Source organism: Eucyclogobius newberryi, unplaced genomic scaffold (assembly GCF_026437365.1).
Source record: "Eucyclogobius newberryi isolate DKJ021-1_F unplaced genomic scaffold, fEucNew1.0.hap1 SCAF_1, whole genome shotgun sequence".
In the NCBI taxonomy this organism is placed as follows: Eukaryota; Metazoa; Chordata; class Actinopteri; order Gobiiformes; family Gobiidae; genus Eucyclogobius; species Eucyclogobius newberryi.
The window spans coordinates 22,731,823-22,755,741 of record NW_027315723.1 but is presented as its reverse complement, the minus strand read 5'-3'; the positions used below and the strand labels follow the sequence as shown (position 1 = coordinate 22,755,741).

General features: G+C 43.8%; 2 protein-coding genes across 3 annotated transcripts in view; one reads left to right on the top strand and one right to left on the bottom strand.

The window, feature by feature from the left end:
- Positions 1–14,028, bottom strand: part of mdn1 (midasin AAA ATPase 1) — a 52,851-nt gene extending 38,823 nt beyond the window's left edge. Inside the window, exons 1-23 of the mRNA XM_072440308.1 lie at positions 13,866–14,028; positions 13,409–13,635; positions 12,967–13,191; positions 12,675–12,782; positions 12,367–12,565; positions 12,086–12,295; positions 11,675–11,806; positions 11,499–11,602; positions 10,785–10,899; positions 10,484–10,656; positions 4,793–4,874; positions 4,614–4,709; positions 4,420–4,532; positions 3,844–3,992; positions 3,691–3,751; positions 3,011–3,222; positions 2,855–2,952; positions 2,541–2,685; positions 1,306–1,402; positions 1,117–1,230; positions 679–826; positions 500–607; positions 65–216 (exon numbers count right to left, since the gene is read on the bottom strand). Coding sequence (XP_072296409.1) covers positions 65–216; positions 500–607; positions 679–826; positions 1,117–1,230; positions 1,306–1,402; positions 2,541–2,685; positions 2,855–2,952; positions 3,011–3,222; positions 3,691–3,751; positions 3,844–3,992; positions 4,420–4,532; positions 4,614–4,709; positions 4,793–4,874; positions 10,484–10,656; positions 10,785–10,899; positions 11,499–11,602; positions 11,675–11,806; positions 12,086–12,295; positions 12,367–12,565; positions 12,675–12,782; positions 12,967–13,191; positions 13,409–13,635; positions 13,866–13,961 — 3,164 coding nt within the window. The 5' untranslated portion in view covers positions 13,962–14,028. The remainder of the gene's footprint in view (positions 1–64; positions 217–499; positions 608–678; positions 827–1,116; positions 1,231–1,305; positions 1,403–2,540; positions 2,686–2,854; positions 2,953–3,010; positions 3,223–3,690; positions 3,752–3,843; positions 3,993–4,419; positions 4,533–4,613; positions 4,710–4,792; positions 4,875–10,483; positions 10,657–10,784; positions 10,900–11,498; positions 11,603–11,674; positions 11,807–12,085; positions 12,296–12,366; positions 12,566–12,674; positions 12,783–12,966; positions 13,192–13,408; positions 13,636–13,865) is intronic.
- Positions 14,029–14,166: 138 nt separating this feature from the next.
- casp8ap2 (caspase 8 associated protein 2) lies at positions 14,167–22,481 on the top strand. Of its 2 annotated transcripts, none has more exons than XM_072440268.1 (11): positions 14,167–14,473; positions 14,927–14,982; positions 15,083–15,157; positions 15,225–15,328; positions 15,418–15,492; positions 15,608–15,723; positions 16,465–18,728; positions 19,195–21,337; positions 21,413–21,703; positions 21,788–21,887; positions 21,975–22,481. In XM_072440268.1, the coding sequence occupies exons 2-11, from the start codon at positions 14,958–14,960 to the stop codon at positions 22,035–22,037; spliced, it is 5,256 nt and encodes a 1,751-aa protein (XP_072296369.1). In that variant the 5' UTR covers positions 14,167–14,473; positions 14,927–14,957; the 3' UTR covers positions 22,038–22,481. The 2 variants fall into 2 exon arrangements, with proteins under 2 accessions (XP_072296369.1, XP_072296361.1); XM_072440260.1 differs by having other exon boundaries at positions 19,195–21,376; positions 21,452–21,703.
- The last annotated feature ends 1,438 nt before the right edge of the window (positions 22,482–23,919 follow it).

Sequence of the window (23,919 nt, the reverse complement as noted above, 5' to 3'; positions counted from 1 at the left end):
AGTAAATATGTTTAAGCTACACTAGATGCACATGTTGATAAATGCAGAGATGCAACGTTCTTACCCTGCAGACACTACTCGGGCCAGGTCTCGCAGGTTGAGTTTGACGGAGGCAGTGAGAATATAGCTCGGGTCCTGTGTGGGATCCATGTCCCCCTGAGACACCCAGTACCCCTCCACCGCCACACAGCTGCGGTCCGAAGGACAAGGGATGGGCTGTGGCAACAGTGTGATAAGCCTTTTTAGAATGTAAGGAAAGCATATTCCTGGCAATAGAGGCGAGGCCATGAGCTGGCCCATCCCCAGCCCAGAAGTGACTCGAGCATCTTCATAGTTGTAGTGATTTTATTTTTTTTTAAATGTTGTTATTGTCTTCAGTGTTGTGGTAAATGTTAAACAGACTACCAAGACAATATTTCCTTATTGGACAATTAAGTTTATTCGATTCTATTCCCCTATTCAATATATATTTTAGTAGAATAAAAGAGCAATGTGGTACCTGTTTGAGACACTTGGTGTTACCCATCAGAATGTGCTGACAAACCAGTTTTTGCACCACAGGGTGAGAACTTCTGTCCAGTTGGGTCAAGAAGCTCAGGCAGAATCCCTGTGGTCAGAGAGACTTGTGTAAATCCACCAGGTGGTATGTGAAAAGGTAGTGAATGTTGGGCGTTGTACCTCATAAAGGGAACGATGGAGGTTGTAGCAGGGGTTAGCACGCACATATCTGAGAGCTCTGCACAGAGTCCGCAGACTGTAGTGAGGTCTGTGGCCTGTGCCGTCCACAAGGTGAGCACTGGCCTCCTTCCTCACAGCCAGGTAAAAACTACATTCGAGAAAAAAATAGGCATGTCAAGTACTGTAGAAGCTCTCTATGCAGTCCATATTCTTTTTTTTATTATGATTTTTTGGCTTGTATGCTTTAATAGATCAGACAGTATAATGTGAAATGGGGATGAGACTGAGAAGCACATGCAGCAAATAGTTGGAGCTAGATTTTAACTATTGAATATTGACATGCTCACATGGACCGCACATGTGCTATCCACTCGGCCACCAAGCGGCTCTTATGCAGTCTATATTTACTCCATGAGGAGGAGTTCACAACAGCATTACCTTATAATGCCACTGATGATATTTCTGTTTGGGTTGAGACATCTGAGGTAGTCGGACACTAAAATGCGGAGGTCAGCCTCGTTCTCCAGCTCATTGACAAACAGCTCAGTGAATCTGTGCAAACATCATTTATAGTTACATTTTTGGACATTTTTCCAAACAAACAAAATCCACATCAAATCCATTCACCTGTTTCTGAGGCCAAGAGGCAGGTTTCTTTTGCCGACATCAGTGGCTGGATTCATGCAGGCAAACAAGCGGAAGTCTGGATGGCGAACCAAGGGCTCTGCCATTGACAAATATAGGTAAATATAATAAAAAAAACAATGGTCCATCCATCCATCCATCCATCCATCCATCTTCTGCCGCTTTATCCGGGGCCGGGTCGCGGGGGCAGCAGTCTGAGCAGGGACTCCCAGACTTCCCTCTCCCCAGACACTTCCTCTAACTCCTCCGGGGGGATCCCGAGGCGTTCCCAGGCCAGCCGAGAGACATAGTCTCTCCAGCGTGTCCTGGGTCTTCCCCGGGGCCTCTTCCCGGTGGGACATGCCTGAAACACCTCCCGAGGGAGGCGCCCAGGAGGCATCCGGAACAGATGCCCGAGCCACCTCAGCTGGCTCCTCTCGACGTGGAGGAGCAGCGGCTCTACTCCGAGCTCCCCCCGTGTGGCTGACCTCCTCACCTTATCTCTAAGGGAGCGCCCAGCCACACGGCGGAGGAAACTCATTTCGACCGCTTGTATCCGCGATCTTGTTCTTTCGGTCACTACCCAAAGCTCATGACCATAGGTGAGGGTAGGAACGTAGACCGACCGGTAAATAGAGAGCTTTGCCTTTCGGCTCAGCTCCCTCTTTACCACAACGGTCCGATGCAGCGACTGCATCACTGCAGCCGCTGCACCGATCCGCCTGTCGATCTCACGCTCCATCCTTCCCTCACTCGTGAACAAGACCCCGAGATACTTGAACTCCTCCACTTGGGGCAAGGACACCCCACCCACCTGGAGAGGGCAAGCCACCTTTTTCCGGTCGAGAACCATGGCCTCGGATTTGGAGGTGCTGATTCTCATCCCAGCCGCTTCACACTCGGCTGCAAACCGTCCCAGTGCATGTTGCAGGTCCGGGTTTGATGGAGCCATCAGGACAACATCGTCTGCAAACAGCAGAGATGAGATCCTGTGGTCCCCAAACCGGACCCCCTCCGACCCCTGACTGCGCCTAGAAATTCTGTCCATAAAAATTATGAACAGAACCGGTGACACAGGGCAGCCCTGGCGGAGTCCAACATGCACTGGGAACAGGTCTGACTTACTGCCGGCAATGCGAACACAGCTCCTGCTCCGGTCATACAGGGACCGGACAGCCCTGAGCAATGGTATGTTAAACAAAACAACTCAATCTTAGTCCTGCTGTGATATTCCTCACCTGCATCCCCTCGGTCCAGCAGCACCAGTGATCCAGTGCTGCTCTCCAACAGTCCGCTCAGACACTCCAGAGTCTCAGCCGCCGCAAGGTTGATCTCGTCCAGAAGGATCCAGTGGCCCTTTCTTACAGCCTGAGCCAACGTTCCCTATAGACACAGGACAAGCTCGCAATTCAGATTTTCTCCCAGCAAGCACTTCTCTTTCTTCATTTAAAACATTTTGTTCCAAGTTGTCTGAACACTTAAAGGTAATACATTAATAGTACCGGATAAATGACTCACTACAAACTCGCCAAGTATTCTTTCCATTGTTTACCTCGACAAATGCAAAGACCATGGCCGTCTCACAAGCCTGAATCTGCTCCTGAATGTGTTGGAGCTTGGTGGACATGGCTTCCCACTGCTGCCGCACATCTGAAACTAAACAGCCATTAAAGACAACAAAGCCACCTCCATTTTGTTAAATCCTTACCATTTGTTTTGTCCCTCAGTTCTATTGTGAGCGCAGAGTGGCAGACATGCTCCATGAGGCGGAGGAGGTCCGGCCATCGCTTCTCCCTATAGCACGTCTGCACATGGCCCAGAAACGTCAAGTTCTGCTTCCTGGAGTAGGTCTGAGAGAAGAGTTCCTCAAACACCTCACGCAAAGGTAGCAGGATCTGCCTATGATCCACAGGCTTATACCTGGGGAAAACATACAATATTGAAATTTCTGAGAAGTGTAGTAGTGGGAAAGGTATCAGTTAGGGCTTCATGATTTGGGAAACATATATAATTGTGATTTTTCTGACCAGTATTGCAATTCTGATTCAATTTGCAATTGAATCCCCATATGATTCAATATGATTAAAATTCCCATTTAATGGCATCAGAAAACTTGACCAAATGACTGAAATAGGCCTTTGAACTGACAAACTACAAAATAATCACATGTATTTCAGAACTACAGGGTTGGCAGTTTTTATGCAGAATAAAACAGGATAATGTGTTGTTTGTGAAGCAAATTATGGTACTTAATTTATTTGCGCATAAAAATTGCGATTTTGATTGGATTTCAAATAAATGTGCAGTCCTGGCACCAGTACTCATTTTAAAAACCTGTCTTTTCATATAAAAAACAGGAAATTATGCATAATAAAGAGCATTGCTCACCCTCCGAGCAGGTCTGCAGTATCACTCTGCTGGTTCATGTTTATGACTCGCAGCCTGTGGCCTATTTAGTAAAAACAGTAAGATGTTGAACAATGTTACTTTGAGAGCATGTTCTAAACAAAATATCAGGAATCCTCTTCTGTGTGGTCTGACCTGTGAGTTGGGCCAGATGCTGAACTGTGGATGTTTTCCCGGTGCCCGTCTCTCCCACCAATAAAACAGGCTCTACTTTTGCCACACACACCGCTAACTGCTCCAGGAGCACAGCCGAGGGCCGTGTGGCTGCAAAAGTCTGCTGATTACTGCAAAAGAAAGTCAAAATGTAAGCACTCAATTAGACAAATCTAATAGGTTGGCCTAAAGTTGAGGCCTTCTCAAAGTAATAATGCCATCCTTCGGTTTCATGTGATGGAGTTTAGATAGGCGCATGTTGTCATGGTACATTTAACTGTTGATCCAGGATGGGGTCATGTTTGTCCTCTAGTGTGTCCCTGTCTAAAGTCACATTGGTTTTGGAAACGTTCAATATGAATATTTTTGTTGTGCTGTAGTGAGTACCATTAGATAAGCTTACTTTCCATAATGTATCATTAAAAATCAATTCTCAGTTTATTCAGGATCACAGTGGAGTGATTTTCCACAGGGGAGTGTAGGCCACATGGCTGGCTAATGCATATTTGGTGTAAAGTAAGGTCAAAAGGAGGTGGTGCAGCCGGATGGCCCACTTACACATTCAGCTGAACAACTTCAGTCTGTTTTCGAGCCAAAGCCACTCTGCCCACTGTGGCCTCCAGCTCGCTCAGAGACAAGGCAGGCTGGTACATCTCACAGAAGTGCTGGGCCTGGAGACAAAACAACAAATCATATATGCTTTTCATTGTTCCCATGGGGTATGGGTTTAAAAGGTGACTATTATTTGTTACCTTTTCTTTGGAAATGTTTAGTTTGCTGCCAATAATCTCAGCCATCTGCAGGCGACTCTCGGAACGAGACAACATAGATGTGAAGCAATCAAGAGCCTGGAGAAGTTAAACAGCTGTTAACAGCGACAGCGAAAGGGAATATTTTGAAATTCACAAGTCCAAAACTCCTTTCCACAAACCTCTTGAAAGACATTTTGAGCTGTAGCTGCAGATGTGCTGTTGAAGTTGACACTGATGCGTTCACACCATTTCAATAGGTCTCTGTAAAAAGAACAAAAAGTTCTCAGAATACAAATTCTATTTTAGTAATGCGCCGTTAATAAAAAAAATTAAGCAATTTCAAATCTGACCAAATTAATTGCATATTTGCACATTATTTTTTATTTATTATAATGCACCAAAAGGAAATAGGCAACTCAAGAGATAATCATAACTCTTGATTTTGTTGGTCTGATGAAGTTTACACATATGGTGTTGAAATAAACTATGAGTCTAATGATGCATCGCGATTAGTAAATGTCTTGAGCCGTCTTAATGCGAAATTGACAGATGCACACTGGAAAACAACACTAAAACGTAGGAAAACAACACTAAAACAACGCTCTCTGCTGTGCATCTCCGCACTAATGTCATTAGGGCTGGGTATTGCCAAGACCCTCGCGATGCGATACGTATCCTCGCGATGCGATACGTATCCTCGCGATGCGATACGTATCCTCGCGATGCGATACGTATCCTCGCGATGCGATACGTATCCGTATCCTCGCGATGCGATCCGTATCCTCGCGATGCGATCCGTATCCTCGCGATGCGATCCGTATCCTCGCGATGCGATCCGTATCCTCGCGATGCGATCCGTATCCTCGCGATGCGATCCGTATCCTCGCGATGCGATACGTATCCTCGCGATGCGATACGTATCCTCGCGATGCGATACGTATCCTCGCGATGCGATACGTATCCGTATCCTCGCGATGCGATACGTATCCGTATCCTCGCGATGCGATACGTATCCGTATCCTCGCGATGCGATACGTATCCGTATCCTCGCGATGCGATACGTATCCGTATCCTCGCGATGCGATACGTATCCGTATCCTCGCGATGCGATACGTATCCGTATCCTCGCGATGCGATACGTATCCTCGCGATGCGATACGTATCCTCGCGATGCGATACGTATCCTCGCGATGCGATACGTATCCGTATCCTCGCGATGCGATACGTATCCGTATCCTCGCGATGCGATACGTATCCGTATCCTCGCGATGCGATACGTATCCGTATCCTCGCGATGCGATACGTATCCGTATCCTCGCGATGCGATACGTATCCGTATCCTCGCGATGCGATACGTATCCGTATCCTCGCGATGCGATACGTATCCGTATCCTCGCGATGCGATACGTATCCGTATCCTCGCGATGCGATACGTATCCGTATCCTCGCGATGCGATACGTATCCGTATCCTCGCGATGCGATACGTATCCGTATCCTCGCGATGCGATACGTATCCGTATCCTCGCGATGCGATACGTATCCGTATCCTCGCGATGCGATACGTATCCGTATCCTCGCGATGCGATACGTATCCGTATCCTCGCGATGCGATACGTATCCGTATCCTCGCGATGCGATACGTATCCGTATCCTCGCGATGCGATACGTATCCGTATCCTCGCGATGCGATACGTATCCGTATCCTCGCGATGCGATACGTATCCGTAGCCTCGCGATGCGATACGTATCCGTAGCCTCGCGATGCGATACGTATCCGTAGCCTCGCGATGCGATACGTATACGTATCCTCGCGATGCGATACGTATACGTATCCTCGCGATGCGATACGTATACGTATCCTCGCGATGCGATACGTATACGTATCCTCGCGATGCGATACGTATACGTATCCTCGCGATGCGATACGTATACGTATCCTCGCGATGCGATACGTATACGTATCCTCGCGATGCGATACGTATACGTATCCTCGCGATGCGATACGTATACGTATCCTCGCGATGCGATACGTATACGTATCCTCGCGATGCGATACGTATACGTATCCTCGCGATGCGATACGTATCCGTATCCTCGCGATGCGATACGTATCCGTATCCTCGCGATGCGATACGTATCCGTATCCTCGCGATGCGATACGTATCCGTATCCTCGCGATGCGATACGTATCCGTATCCTCGCGATGCGATACGTATCCGTATCCTCGCGATGCGATACGTATCCGTATCCTCGCGATGCGATACGTATCCGTATCCTCGCGATGCGATACGTATCCGTATCCTCGCGATGCGATACGTATCCGTATCCTCGCGATGCGATACGTATCCGTATCCTCGCGATGCGATACGTATCCGTATCCTCGCGATGCGATACGTATCCTCGCGATGCGATACGTATCCTCGCGATGCGATACGTATCCCGATACTTGTATATTCCGATACTTGTATATTCCGATACAATTCCCTCATTACAATACACATCCCAGGGCTCAGATTAAGGATTTTCACTTGTATAGCGGTGCTGCTAAACAATCCGTTAATTTTTGGAAATTTGTATAGCAATTTCATAATTGCATAGCAAAACACGAAAGTGACTAACAATCAATATTTTCCATTGATATAACACGATCATTTATTTAAATGTATTTGTAAACATTCTATTAAAGAAAACTCTTAACAAATAAAATTTCAAACACTTTTTTAAAAAAAAAATCTTCAAATAAAACTTGCAAATAAAATTAATTGTTGAAAAATTAATTAACACAAAGTCAGATGGCCTTATTTACAACTTTCTTCCATATCATCATCAATCAGATGACTATTTGCAGGAGTCTCATTTACATATTAATTGTCATTACACTCACAAAAAAAGGTATTAAAGCTTCTGATGGAAAAATAAAGGTTGCTGTGGCATATTTTATGTGTTATTCAAATTGTACCGCTCTATTTGACGTTCCATTCCATTTTTCGTTTTTCTACTTGATGACGGTCTCTAAGTACTCTCGTCTCTGCTCCGGCTGCACATTTGATGACGGTCCCTAAGCACTCGTCTCGGCTCCGGCTGCACATTCGGATCAGTGTAATTCGCTGCGACCAAAATACGCATCTGATTGTTAAAAACGAGGTTGTGTCACTTGGCAGTGTAAATATGAATATTTTGGCTGTGTATGATCTGCAAAGACTTTGTCTATTTTGCAGCCTGTAACGTCATTTATCCAACCAACTGATCCAAATAGAAATATATGGAACACATTCTAGTAAAGTATTGCATGTTTCTTGCCAAACAATTGGCCTGGTCTGAACATGCTGCAGCAGCATCTTCTGCTCAGATCAGCTTCTGATCAGGTCCACAGCTCCTCGGACGAGAGGAGCGCAGCACAAACAGCAGAGCTAAAGTACTATTCCACCTTGTTTAAAGCTTACGTGGCACAAAAAAATAAAAATAATAATCATAATTTTTAAACAAAAAAATATCGATACTGTGACTCAGTATCGATACGGAGTCCGTGATGATATATCGCCGTATCGATATTTTGAACACAACCCTAAATGTCATGCAGAAAAATAGGAGCATCAAATTACCATCTCTTCTCAAACATGCTTGTGCCCGACAACGTGCACGACACGCAGTCAGAAATTATTCTCCATGCTTCAAACTTCCTCTGAGTTTGTGAGAGAAGCGAGCAGTGAGTGAGAGGTAGGACACAGCGCATGCACTGTGGCAAGTGCACGGACAAAGTCAACAAGAAGTAAATCTGGCTACCGATAATCCTTTCACCTATGAAGAAGATGAAGCCTAAATGTAAGTATTATATATTCTATATTAGGCCCAATATGAAATAAAAACAAATGGCATAAACTAAATTAGGCTACAGTTGTCCCATTTAAATATTATTTACAACAAACAATAATAGAAATACAGAATTAATTATTTTGCAGTTTTTTGTGAACATTTTCAATATTTTAAGAATCATGACAGAATCGTGATGAATCAAATCGGGATTCCTGAATTGTGAATCAAAACTAATCCTAAATTTGATTCCTGAACCGTTACTCCTCTATAAACCACAGTTCATTTAACCGGTGCTGCTCTGACTGTCATAGACTACAGTCCCAGTGGATCGTTCACAGTGGAGTCCAGCCAAAATGATGGACGAGCTTCTGTTTTACATTTGACTGACTCAGAAAACTTGTTGATAAGCAAAGGAGATTGTACAGCAGAGACAAACTGTGTGTTAATATCAAAGTAGCCGATTGTAAAACTTTTTCTTCAGTGAATCAGCGGCTGGACATCTCAGGAACTAGCACAGAAACTATCGAGGGCGGCTCTGCCAGGCAGTGCTTGAATTGGCACCTGTGTTTCCAACAGGAGGAAGTAGAAGGGTCAAGAACGTTCATGTGGCAGAACTGTCCTCACCGTGTTCACACAGTGTTCACACACACGCAGGAGGAAGGAGAGGAAAACGTCACATGAATCCATGCGTAATTCAACACAAACGGAAAAAAATAATTGCAATGCATTATCCTGCTACTTTTCTCAGCCCTATTTATTATGTTAGTTAGGTTTGAAGATGGCAGGAATTAATGGAGTTGGTGTACTACATCATTGTAGTGTTTATTTACAGAATAATTAACCAGTGCGATAGTGAGATCATTACTCTAATCATTTAGTTAAGTCTTATTAAGTAAAAAGAGCACTGGCTGTCCTGGCAGAGCCAGCAGCTGAACCCAGAGTGTAGTGCGTTTCACCACAGACCGCTGCCTAGAGCTGATCTGTACAAGGGCAGTGTGTGGGGGCGTTTAATCTATAATGGACTGGACAAGGCAGCAGCTCATGGGAAACACACAGACATTCCAGTTTGAAGAGACGGACAATGGTGAGGAGGACTCAAAGTACAAAGGAAGGAAGTAAATGTATTGAAATGTATGTGTGCTGCATTATCTGAAAATAAATATTAAGATATTGCAGTTTGATAATATAAACACAGACAGAGCAGCTCAAAGTGTGTGGTGCGCCTGTTTGGGGGGGGCGCAGAGCCGTGCCGGTGGAGACTAACCCTACATATTATGCATGATGGACGTGTTTTCAGCAACAGACAAACAGCCGGTCAGTCTCTCCGTGCCCTGGTCTCACACACGTTTGCCTCGGGTTTAGGACGAGCCAAGGCTTTGGCCACTGTCTATACTTTGTGCTCTGTCCCTCTCCGCGCCCCGTCCCCCTGGGCCCTTTTAGAGTTTAACTCCTCAAACTGACCGCTTGTTGGCGTTATAAATACCCGGTTGACATTACATTCGACCCCAGCTGGCTCACGGAAGTCAGAATTCCAATATGGCGGCGACCGAAAACGGAACTGGCCTCGACATTGCGGCAACCAAGACTGGTCCCGGTGATACAGCTCAGGCAATAATTTTCTCTCTTGGGTCCAAATCCGCTCTCTTGTCCCTTACCCTAACCCAGTGTCTGAAGCGTACCGAGGGTCACCATATAATTATTGTCTTTTTGGGCCGCCAAGAGGGAATTTCTGTTTCAATTCGGACTTCCGTGAGCCAGATGGTGTCTGATCTAGTACTGACCATAAATATCCTGTCATATCTGAATATGGAGCGTGTGCATTTATATATCTCCCTTTATGCTTTGATCCGATGCCTTTTTGTGGTAAATGTGAAACATGAGCACATGGGTACGAGTCAGCACAGAGAAGTCTGTGTGTGCCGCGGACCTGCAGATCATTTCTCTATCCTCCAAGTGGGGCGAACCAGAAAAAGTTTAAGAAGCATTGCCTTATGGCATTTTTGAAACATCATTCAGTCATTCAGCCATTTGTACAAAAAACCTGGCACAAACCCACCTGAGTGACAGTGCTCGCCCCTCCAAAAGGCTTGTTCGCTCCTCCTCTGGTCCAGGGGAAGACTTGGCCTGGAGCGGGTCTGGTTCAGAGTGTCTATCCCCGGTCAGCTGACAGTAAATGTCCAAAAGCCGGTCTGATACCACCAACAGTTGTGGGTATCTGGTGATGAGCACCTGTACAAAAGGTCAAAACAGGCAAACTTGAGTGGTTCAGCTGTTGTTATTTGTTTGTCCAGCAGTTGTTTTGTGTTTCTTTTGGATGCACCTTGTGTTAACCACAGCTGCAAGGTGAAAAGACTGACCTTCTTGAGCTCCTCTCGGACCATGTTTTTCATTTGGAGCTTTGTCCAGTATTTATCCAACAGTGTAGCATGAGAATTGTGTGGTTTGTGCCAGCTCCCACTGCTGTAATACATTCTGCAATAGAGAGGTCCAACAGTTACTAAGATACAGCTAAACTGGATTAAAGCGGGGGAAATAACAATGAGTAAGTTATATATTTAGAATGACATGGGTTAGGGTTTCCGTGTCTGTGACGCGCAGCACCAAATCCTTTATATCGCAAATACACATTTTAAACCTGTTTACCACATTTTCTCCAGCGCGTGTTGACGTAACTAAGGGTGCACACTTAAAAGCATAAGTTCTACCAATGTAAAACATGCGATATCTACTGTTGCACTCACCTGCGCGCCGCGACAAAATTATTTGGACGGGGTGTTTTCAAATCCAAAAAAAATCTAAAAGCCTGAGCTACCAAACATAAGTTGAACTCATTACCGTTTACTCCGGAAAAGCTACTTTCATTTTATTTTTTGCCTTGTAAAGTTAATTTGAGCTACTCAAAAGCTTGACACTAATTTACCAGTTGCGCTGACAATGATCCTGCCACTCAGTGGGAATGTTGAGGAGCATTTTTCAGATTAAAAAATGTAGGTGCATAATCTTTATTGATAAACCGCTGCAGCACATGAAAATTTAACATGTTTGACATGTCCAAGTCATGAATCATGTACCTTCTAGTTGCAAAAAATTGAAATCCAGTTGCCACTTCAATACAATCCTCACGCCCCGGGATCATCAACTTTTTATTCTCCATCAGAGGAAGCAAAACCGAGATCTATAGAGCAAAAGGAGACATGTGTAATATTACAGTCTTCCTAAAACACCTTCTATGATGAATAATACGTACCACATCCAGAGGAGCGTGGTCGATGTCCTCCAGAAGGATCCACTGGCCTTTGGCGACTGCTTGAGTTAAAGTTCCTGGCTGCCAAACAAACTTTCCTGGAACATCTGTGCAGCGGTATAAGCCAAGCAGCATCTGAGGCACAAAACAACTGGATCAGGATATGAGGCTATGGCAGGTAGATATAAACTAAACATAATGTGCTATATATCTCCTCTGATCAGGCATCAAATGTTTTATGAAATATACTGTATAACTTACAATCATTAATATAAATTCTTGGTTGCAAAAACTATTGTAAATGTGTCACATTCATGAATGAGGTCCAATATATATCACATTTTTTCTCACTACATGCCCCATTAGTACAGACCGCGTCAGCCTTAATCTTTAAGGGCCAAAATAATTCCTCACTTTGCTGTCGGTCTGATCTCCTAGTTGGACTTTCATGATCTCTGTGGCTTTGTTGTGTCCGGTGACAGAAGCCAGGAACTCCACCAGTGAGGTTTTCCCACACCCAATGGGCCCCTCCAACAACACTGGTCTCTGGGACGCTACGGCTAACGCAAGCCTTCTCAGGTTCTGACAGGTTGAGTCCACCATCACCAGCTCTTTTTGGTTTGTCTGTTTAAACAAATAATATTTAGAATGGCAATGGATGAAGAAAATAAATATATGAATACATGTTCCTGTACCGGCACTTGTTGGAGCAGTTGGGGAGTGATTGTGGGCAGGACCACTCCACATACAGCCACCACGCTGGAGCAGAGGTCCTCAGAGACCACTTGACCTCTGGTGAAGCGATTGGTCTTTTCTTTGTGCCACTTTGCACAACTTTGATTGGCCAAGACCAGAGACTTCTCCATCTCCAGCTCCTGACTTTCCTCAAAGCTTCTAATGGGAATTAAGTATTATTATCAGGACAATACCTTAGCAAATGAGCTTCTGAATAGTCATCAACATGGTAGATAATCCTGAACATCCCACTAGAGTAAAACCTTACTTCATTTTTATGTGCAGGATTTCTTCACTGGTTAACACCTTTCTGAGGAAAATGACCTTCTGATTGTCAGTCATGAGAGAGACCATAGCTAAGCAGTGTGCTGTGTACCTGAAACAAAAAGGATACATTATTTTAAAGGCTTGACAACAACTCTCGATAATGACAAACTGAAGATTTGCCTAACTCACTGACACAAATAACAACTCATTAAAAAGCATTAAAATGCCACTGCACATTGCATAAATGAGAATATATATATAACATGTTTTATCCGGTCTGGAGTTATACATACCCTCGGACCATGAGGTCACTTGTGAGCAGTTGGGAAACACAGGGACTCCAGTCCCACAGAGATCTGTAATTTGCATAGTCACTCTGAAGGAAACGAAGAGTAGCTCCCATTAGGTCCCGGAGCTTCATCCGCCGGGGCCCATACTGCACCGCTCTTGCTTCTTCACTGGAAAAAAACAGCCTCTGGAACACTGGAGGAGCGCTGTTGAAGTACCTAGCAGCAAAGCTTGAAAGACATATTTTAGAGTAAATATTGTGGATGTGGATGAAAAGTATGTGTTCAATACTCAAAGTTAGATTTGATCGGCTAATTTAAACTAAAACCAGCCAATCCCCAGTCACACAGTTAAGTAGGAGAAAGTGTCTTGTCAAAGGATATTGGTATAAATAAACAATGTATATATAACAGTCTTAAAACCATTGTGAGTAGGCATCAGACTTACGCTGGTGCATCAGGACAGATGTTGAGGACTTTGCTGAGAGCCACACACAGACGTTCATGAAGGTCATGGTTTAACCTCTCACTTGCTTTGACTCTCTGCACATTTCTTTCCAACAGGTCCAAAATAAGGGGCCTCAAGTGTCGAGTTATCAACAAAGTGTAGTCTTTTTCCAGCAACAGCTGAGCCAAACAGTCCAGAATACACTGTCGGTCCTGCTCACTCCATATCTGAGGCACAAAATCAAAACATCAGTGGTTTTAACACACGATTTATCCCATTAATCAAGCTCAGGGCAGTTGTTCTTTAGACTACCGGTAGTTTACGATTAAGCATTGCATAGAGTAGATGACCACACTTGACACATGGGTTTGAAATACAATATGAATGTCATTAGCTGTAACACCAGACTAATTATAATACGAGAAACGTATGTTTTTTTTTTAAATATATCACTTACCTGCTTTGACAAATACTGATTAAGTTGGTTACGTCTTGAATCAACATGTTTGGAGATAGTTCCCAGTGATATTAGGCTGAGCTCTAAATTTTCCATTGCATCATGTGTCTAACCAAAGTCACGACAAACTTAAATACTTAACACACGATCGAGTGACATTTCTCCAATGTTATTACAATCGGTTCTGTATTAACTCCTGTAGACAGTCTATGATCACAACATGAGTGCAGGAAAGCCACATGTGAGAGAGAAACAACTACTTCCGGTGTCGTCGGGTAATGATGACGTCCCCACTCGGCGACAACCGAGTTCAGCGATTCTTCCGTGCGACAACTTTCCTCCTTTCTAGCTGCAGAAATGTTGAATAGATCGATTGATAAGGCACGGAAGTCAATCTAAACCACTCAAAAGTTGACGCGATCGTGCTTTTGTAGTTGGTTTTCGTCGTGGCCCGTTTTCAACTCGGTTCTGAGACAACGCGGAGTGAACAAGAATACATGCAGCTGCTGGGCTGTGACAGACCGCGGGAAAATGTCCTTACTTCCTGTGCAATGAAGCCTTGGCGCGGCACAACGCTTGTAAACAACAGGCCGATTATACAAGAGCAAGTAAGGCTGCTATAGATCTTCAACTATTTTTCACTGCTGAACTATCAGATACGTATTATAATATAATGTGTTATAGATAATGTGGCTCCTAGACAACGTTAGCTCGATATACAAGTAAACCCGGTGCAGAGAATGCATGATGGTGCAAACCTCTTTGTTTGGCAGAGAAACAGTGCTGCTACTATTGGTACAATGAATCGTTAACAATATCGTCCATTTTCGTGTTGCACGATACTATTTGTCGATATTGTAACGGTAACAATCAAACAAAAAAGTTATTGCCACCGTAAATAGACTAAAGTTTCCCTCAAATTGTAAATTCAAGATTAACGAGAACATGGTAGAGCCAGGGAATACTATATTATTGATGTTGTTAACTACAATGCTTTTGAAAGGAGTCAAAAGTGAAAATGAAATTGAATTCTTTACTCAAACTGTTTTCCCCTCTATTAGATCTGCTTTAGGTGACCAGCTCTGCAAAAACATGGATTCCAGTGATGCGCCAGCCTGTAAGATCACACACATTGTCAATATAAATGATCTGGTCTGTTTATTGCTGCATGTACTGCATTTTACTGAGCATGTGTGTTTTTGTTTTGTTTAATACAGTGTTTGTACCTGAGGGTAATGAAGATTCTGTAGATATCTATGAGGGCCTGGATTTCAGTTCTAGCTCCAAAAATGGTACATTCTTACATTACAGCATAAACATACTAGGATTGTACTTATGTTTTACCCTTTCCGTGTTTAGTAACGCCAGTAAAGTCAGTGCCATCCGGGCTTAAGGAGGCCATGGATCTGTTTGAAGAAATTGTCACAGAGGAACAACAGAGCAAAGATGCATCCTACATGGAGGTAAGCTGGGAGTATTCAAAGTATTCATGAAAATCTGATTATTTTAAGGCAACTTTACTTTTAATAACTACACTTTGGAATTTCTACAGTTAAAGTCAAGATTTCAGGCAGCTCAAAGCCAAATTACAGAGTTGCACAGACGACTTGAACAATTAGAATTGCAGGTTTGTCTTACTATTTGGTTGGTAATAGTGCCAAATGATGTTCAGTACTACTAATTTGTAGTAGTACTACATATTTCAAAACTCTTTGTCAAGATAATATCTATTTGTTTTGCAGAATACTGGTTTGTCCAAAGAGAATTGTCGACTAAAGATGAACATCTCAATTCTTCTACAAACTGCCCGGCAGGAGGTCACAAGGAAGGATGCAGAGATTCAGAGACTCAACCAACAGTAAGTTTATCATGCCTTTCCTTTGTGATTTCCATTTTTTATATTCACCTTGTTGAATGAATGTGCCACATTTTGGTTTTGACAATGACTTTTCTCTTTTTCTTCTTTAGTTCAGTTAGTTTATTTGAGCAACATGCAAGTTTTGTTACATTATGCTGCATTAGGGTTGTATTTATGCTCAAAAAGATTAGGAAGAAGTATAAACTAATACACTGGCAATAGCTTTGAAACATTTAGCATCTTTCCTGTAAAACATTACATTGGGATATGACAGCTTAGTGTTATATACAGCTTACAAGGCTACAGAATATACCAATTGACATTTTTACCAGTAATTCCTTTGCAATTAATTTGATCCTCCTTCTGCATATTTTATGAATATATTATGTTTGTACAGTTGTTTGAAGTGGTATATATTTGAACAGTTCTTTAGCTCCTCTTACTTGTTTACGTAATTGTAGTTTATTATGTTGTTGTCATAAAACCTAAATGAACATGAACTTTTTGTGCAACATCCAATTTAATTAAAACCTTTAATCGCTGCCGACCTCTAATTTTTATATTTCAGTTTAAGATAACATTAGCACACTCAATTTCTCACTTGCACCAAACACACATCAATGGCTCCAAATCGGTTGCGTTTTATAAATACATTTGTTTGCAATTTCAAACAAATATATTTTTCAATATCCTTTGTTAATGAAAGCAAAACGGTTACCACTGCTAATCTTGTAATTACAGATCAAGCAAAGGTTATTACTATCAGTCTCGAAACCAGCAAGATCCTAGCTGTTCCAGCCAGAACCAGCGACTTGCTCCACCTCCACCTGTGGTCCCTCCAGCTTCATCTGCCTCACAGCCCTCATCACGACCCAGACTCTTACCTTCTAAAGAAGCTATAGCCCCCCCACCTCCACCTGTGGTCCCTGCAGCTTCATCTGCCTCACAGCCCTCATCACGACCCAGACTCTTACCTTCTAAAGAAGCTATAGCCCCCCCACCTCCATCTGTGGTCCCTGCAGCTTCATCTGCCTCACAGCCCTCATCACGACCCAGACTCTTGCCTTCTAAAGAAGCTATAGCCCCCCCACCTCCACGTTCTGCTCCAACTGTTGCCTCGGAGCTTCTTCGACACACAGACGCATCATCACGGATTCAGCCCCCTTTAGACATTGCTGCACCCACTCCGCCGCCTCATAAAAAGACCCCAAGTCTGCCTGACATGCCACCCCTCCCACCTGCTCCTCTAAGGCCTCATCCCCCACCTTTACCAGTAGCACCACTCAGAGAGGATGTCCCGTATCACCTCAGAAGAGACACAGAAAAGCCCACTAAGCCCAGGTTGAGCTCTGAGAGAGCCCCGCGAAAGGACTCCCACACATCTGAGAAGCACCGCTATCAGACTAATAAACATAAAGAACGCAGACGTGATTTTGAGAGACGAAACAATTCATCAAATGTTGGTTCTGACAGACATGAGAGCAGACATTCGCACAAAGACGAGACATCAAATTTAGGGGATTCCAAAAGTGGTGAAAAAAAATCAAAAGGATCTGGTTCTGCTGGAGGTAAAGGTTATGTTTCAAAACAAGACTCTGGTCTCCGAAAAGAGAGAAGAGACAGGTCTAGGGACAGACGGAACAGAGGGTCAGAGTCTAAAGAACGTGAGCGCCAAAGAGACTCCTCTCGTATAGAACACAGACCCTCCAAAGGCCCACAAAGTAAAGAGGGTCGTCAAGAGCGTAAGGAGGAGGATGATAAAAGACATAGAAGAGATTCACATTCAAAAGAGAAGTACAGGTCAAAAGAGCACAGTAAGAAACACTCAAAACCCTCTGAAATATCCTCCAAAGTAAAGATTGTTATTGAGCAGGTTGCAGAGAATAGCCCCAACAGAAAGCTGTGTTTTATGGAGACGTTGAATTTAACGCTGTCTCCAGTAAAGAAGCCCAAAGTAGACCGTGAAGGTGGTCAGAAAGGGTCTATATCCACAGCTAAACCAGAGGAGGACAGTCTCTGTCTGCCCAGCATGGAGGATATGTGTGTTATTGATGAAGCAGAAAGCAGTGAACCAGAGACCACCTCAAGGAACTGTGTAGAACAAAGCAATGGGGTTCCTAAATCAACACCACCACCAGACAAAAGGAAAAGTGTTGATAGTCAGAAGGAAACTGTCAATATTAGTACTACTTCTGAAATTGAACTTTTAGAGAACAATTCTGTCCAGTCTGCTCATGCTAATAAAGCTGCAGAGATTCAAAAAGATATTCCAAAATGTGTCAACGGCTCAACGACAGAGGGGAATCAAGAGGCTGTTATAGAATCAAATATAACTGAAGATGTTGTGTCATTGAGTCCAACTGAAACCCCAGAATCGAATAACGGAACAAATACCTCAAAGTCTATAAGTCATCTCTTGGAAGATGATGTTTCCAAAACTGCGGAAGGCAAGTCAGAAGATCAGAATGTGTCTGCTGATATACCTCAAAATACTCCTCCAGCATCTTCTGCCGACACTCAAGATGTTTCTAGTCCAGAGACAACCCCTAAAGAAGTGGAGATGGTGTCCAGTTCAATAAGCCTGGAATCTCTGCCTCAAGAAGGTCTTAGTTTACCCGAGGCCATTAATTTACTAACACAAAATAATGTAGACAACAGTAGCACACCTCCTCCAGAGTCAACTACTACTGACTACACTGGAGTTTCTAAGGTGAGCAGTACAACACAGGACACCTCAGTCTTGGACAGGTACACAGAAATCAGCCAAACGCCAAAAAAGACCATCAGTCCAGCAAAGTTCTTCAGCCCAACCAAGAGCAGTGAAAAGTGCATCAAACCGTCCAGCTCGGTGCCTCTGTTCCACGATGAAGAATCCATGATGCTAACGCTTAGCAGCCTGAAAAAGATCCCTGATGTTATCAGCCCCCTCAGAAGCCCTGTCCGGATCTCCAAGAGGAACCTTCACCATTTGCAAAAGCCAGGACATGTCAAGAGCCTGCACAAAGGTGAGAGCTGGTTGATTTGGAACATACTTTACATAGCATTTTTTTTTTTGCATGGAAAACCGGCGGTAGGAGATTGCTATGAGCTTTGACTCGCAGAGTAGATGATTCTCTAAACGGTTGTGCTCCATGCCTGACCTGTCTGTCCTGACTACGTGAGCTTGCTGCTTTTTTTTTTTTAAAATAAAAAAACTCATAAATTGTGTTAACTCAAATAAAGTACGTTTCCCCTAATTGCGGCCTTAATTTTCTGTTGTAGAATTGGACTTATAGAAACTGTGATTGCACATAAAAAAATCTGTTTGGTAGTCTAATTTAATAGAGGTTGTGGTATGGACACTAGGTATAGATAAGCTATTTTTACATTAAATATATTGTTCTTTGTAAATGGTGTAAACTTTGCTGAAATTAATTATTGTAAACGTTTAAATCTCAAGTGTGTGTGTGTGGTTCTGTGTGCTGTTTGCAGAGTTTTCCAGTGCGCCCTCTGATGCCACGTCAAAGAAGGTGGATATCAACAAAGAAAACAAGCAGCCAGACTCCCCGGCTAAAGATGACCCAGTGGCTTTAGCCATGCCCCTGGACCCTGAATTGGAGGAAGGGGAAATCCTGAGCGAGAGTGACGAAGTTACATCTCCTTTTCCTCCAACAAAAAGATCCAAGTTGACGCGACCAATCCGAACCAAGGCCAGCCCCAATTGTGTCCTGAAGCACAAAACGGAGGAAAAGAGTGTTTCTGACAAGGAAGCCAGTGACTCATTGGACACAACACAAAGCCCAGCAAATAAGAGTCGTTTTAAAACTGTTTGTCCAGCTGCTACAAAAGCCACTTTCAGCAGCATCGAAGAGGTCATGGACACGTTCAAGTTGGTGCGCGCTGAGATCCGCAAAAAGTACATGAAACTGCACAAAACCTTCCCCAAGAAGAGCTTCTATGGGGTCATGGAAAATTTCCAGGAATCTTTCATAGAATTTGTGGACGGTGCAGATTTCGGTCAGATCTGCGAACTAACCAAAGAGTTAAAGTCTAAGCTGAAGAAGAAAATTGTGTCTGTTTTCAGTAAAGTGCTGAAAAATGGCATCGTGAAACGCATATTCGAGCAGCAAGCTGTGGACCTGAAGCAGAAACTGTGGGACTTTGTAGATGTTCAGGTTAACTACTTGTTCAAGGACGTTAACACCGCGCTAAAAAGTATGTGTACGCTTTCACGGTCTCCAATAGAGCATGGAACTTCGAAGGGCAGTGACAAACGACGTAAAGAGTCGCCCGTGAAAACGAAAGAACAGCAGTCTCCTCCAAGCTTGAGTAGGAGCAAACAGTGTGCCGCCGTGCCTTTCCGAACTGGCCTGGGAAGCAGAGGGAAGGGCATCCGCATCGCGCTCGATCAAAGCGATGACACCGACGACCAGAGCGGACCAGAACCGAGCACGGCAGTCAACACTGTCCCGAGCACTCCCGAGAAAGGAAACTCCTCTCTGGTGGTGGCACACAATGCATCTGTGCTGGACAAAACGGACTTTGAGCTTCTCACCGAGCAGCAGGCCACCAGTCTGACGTTCAACCTGGTGCGCGACTCTCAAATGGGCGAGATCTTCAAGTGCCTTCTCCAAGGGTCTGACCTCCTGGACAGTAGCGGGGCGGCGGGGGAGCAAAGCACGTGGACGCTCAGCACCCCTCGAAAAGATGGCGAGAGAATCATAACCATCACCACGCCCGGTAAATTCCATTCCCCGTCTAAATTGCTGTCTCCGAACAAATTTGAGAGTCCCTCCAGGCTAATCACAACTTGGTCCAGTCTTTCTCCATGCAAGATCTCCTCTCAAAGCTCCAAAGTCCTGCTTAACCCAGCCTTGTTCGATGAAAGTTGTCTGCTGGAAGTACCCACGGAAAACAAGATCATCCACAGGCCTTATTCCATTCTGGCTGAAGATTTAGCGGTGTCACTGACCATCCCGTCGCCTTTAAAGTCTGACAGTCACCTCAGCTTCTTCCAGTCGCCTCCTTTTCTGTCCACTCCAGACAGCGTTCTGAGCGCTCACATCTGCGAAGACGCGCTTTTGGACGAAGCGGACGCAACGGAGCATGACATCCACCTTTCGCTGGACACGGATAATTCCAGCTGCGGTTCCAGTGCCAGTGTGGGTTCCCAAGGAGCGCCCAAGCAGTTCCTGTTCAAACCAGACCTCCCCATGCAAGCGCTGGTCATGGAGAGGTCAAATGATCATTTTATTCTGAAGATCAGGCAAGCTTCAAGCGCTAATACTACTCTAACAGCAAATGAGAGTCAAAGTCAAACGCTGACAGAGGAAATGGACTGTCGGGAAAGCAAATCCACAAATAATTTATCAAGTTCGGTACAAAATCATACTGGTGAAAGCATCCATGCTCTTGTAGAAGACTATGATAAGTTAGATGAGGCCCAAATGACACATTTGCCAATGCAAGACATACCAAAACACATTTTTTCAGACACAGAACAGCCACTGAACACATCACAAAGTTCTATCGATATTTCTCAAAGTCCCGCGGCCAAGTTGGTCCAGAAGGATAACACGGGCACAGATGAGATCTTTGTGCCGGTACGGACAGAGGGCAGTTTGGAAATGCCTTTGTGCCCGACGTCCAGCTCACACGCGTCCAGCTCACACGCGTCCAGCTCACACGCGTCCAGCTCACACGCGTCCAGCTCACACGCGTCCAGCTCACACGCGTCCAGCTCCGAGAGAGAAGAGGTGGCTTCAGAGTCCGAGCGCAGTCTCACCATCATCGTGGAGCTGGAGTCGACTCCGGAGAAACCACATGTCCGCAAATGCAGGGACAGGAAGAGGAAGAAAAATCAGGTGAAATCCAAAGCGAAGAAGCGCAGGACTGACGAGGAAAACTGCGAGGCACCAGGAGAGGAGCCTCTTTCCCCCAACAGCCTGTCTGCCAAAAACCTGGTCCGGCGGAAGGGGGAGGTGGTCATGGCCTGGACCAGGTGAGCGTTTCTTATGATCTTTTGAATGAATGCTTCTTTATGACATGACCCTTTGTCTAATGTTTGTAATTTTGTCTTTTTCAGAGAAGAGGATCGAATGATTCTCCTTGAGTTAAAGACCAAAGGAGCTTCACGCGAGACCTTTTCATTCCTGTCTGAAAAGCTGGACAAGCCCTCTGGACAGGTGAGATTTAGCTGGACTATGGGCTATTTTCCTATTTTAGGTGCATATTTTTATACATTTTTTTTCTTTCTTTTCTATCCTTACCAGATCGCTCAACGGTTCCACCAGCTCATGAAGCTTTTTAAGAAGCAGGAGAAGTTGGACACATGAGAGTGCGAACTGTATAGTGCACACGGAAACTGAGCCCATGAAGAGGGCCAAGGACCCATTGAAGTTCGTTTTGCGGGGCCTCTGTGACAAACTGTGTTCATGAGATTAAATCTGAAGTTTCTGAGTCTGGTGTTCAGTCTAATCACTGTTGACTTCAAATCCTAGGACCATGACCATGTGCAACAGAAGCATCACTGTGACCTTACGAGTTCCACATAGGGGTTTCATAACATTTTAAATCTGTGACTTTAGTTGCTGGACTTGAATCAAGCCAGACCTTTTTTTTTCTTTTTTTGGAATGTTTGAGGAGTGAATTTATCCATGTTAAGTTTGTCCCATCCTTTATAATTCCTAGTTTGACTTGATTTGGTTGAAAATGTTCTGAAATGTATTATTATGAATAGTGTACATAATTCTTAACTAAAATAAAGTTTTATTTATTTATTCTACTGTTATTAATAATTCAAAGTAAAAGTAAATCAGGAAAATCTGTATCGTTCCAGTACCAGAGACCTCGCCATAAACTGTTAAAAGCGTCAAAGATGTAACATACTTTTGGGGATGAGCATGTCACACGTCTGCACAAGTGGGCCACAACGTATGGCAATTGAGGCCAGTGCCTCAGGGTGACATTGTAATGGAGCAGGGGGAAAGTCCGTTGTGACTGATCATCGGCTTTTGTCTTAACTTTCAAAATACTCTACAACAAATAATTTCGGAAACATCTGAATCTGAACCAGTGTTGGTTGTTGTTGGTACTGGTTGTTGAAACGGCAACTGTTGGTCCGTCTCCTTTTAAATTGAAAAAATATGAAGGGATTTTATGTGAAAAAGTTTTAAGTTAAATTTATTTGGTATTTTATTTGCAACAGTGCACAACCAGACAAACCAAGACGGAGTCAAAGGAAATCTGCTGATGTCAGAACAGCACACATTTTTATTTACACCTGTTCTCCCAATAAGTGCTGTTTGCTTTATTGGTTTAAACCCGACCTTGTCATAAGAGGCCATAAAATGTAAGATTATTTGTGAAAAGCTGTTTATTGATGCTGGTGCTATTTCCAGCTGACAGTCCCAGTAGAAGTGGGTGTGGGGGAACAGACCCTCGGGGAACTCTGGGTCATGTGGTACATTGATCGCTCCAAACTAGACCGATTTTGCCGCTACACTGATGTGGTGCCAGCTCTATGTCCACAGATGTGCTGTGTCTCATGTGCACGGACGGCTCTGCACCTCACCTGTGTCCAACTGGTCCAAATGCTGTCACGTGATGTGTGAGAGCTCCTCAGAAGGACCAGATATTCTTGCATTTTGAAGGTATGTCATCACCATAACTATATTTTTGACTGTCTAGTTTTAGGGCCCAATGCCAGATCTCTTATCCCTTAGAATAGAGTAGCTTCAGTATTTTTACAGACACTCTTTTATTCCTTCAATTCTATTATAGCTTAAGCAGATAATATGTATGTAAATTAATTTCCAATAGAGTCCACCTGAGGTTTGTGAAAAAGATGGCTTTTGCAAAGTGTCTGAAGGAGTTATCTTTTTATATTTGTATTTATTTATACATGCAATGGGAAGTTAATGAAAGAACCTATCTTTTTATGTGTACCATGTCAGGACAAAATACAAATAAAACAAACTATTGAATAACCAGATAAGATTAACTAATACATAAAAACACACTCACATAAACACATTTAGAGTCACAAAAATATGTTCCCAAAAAACGGTTAAAACCATAGATCCAAACCTTTCAACACAGATTTAAACTGACCTATTCAAATAATAGCTTCAAGTCCAGCAACTAACTTACTGATTTAAAATGTTATCAGACTATGGTTGAGGATGATGATGATGATGATGAAGCAGATGTCTGATG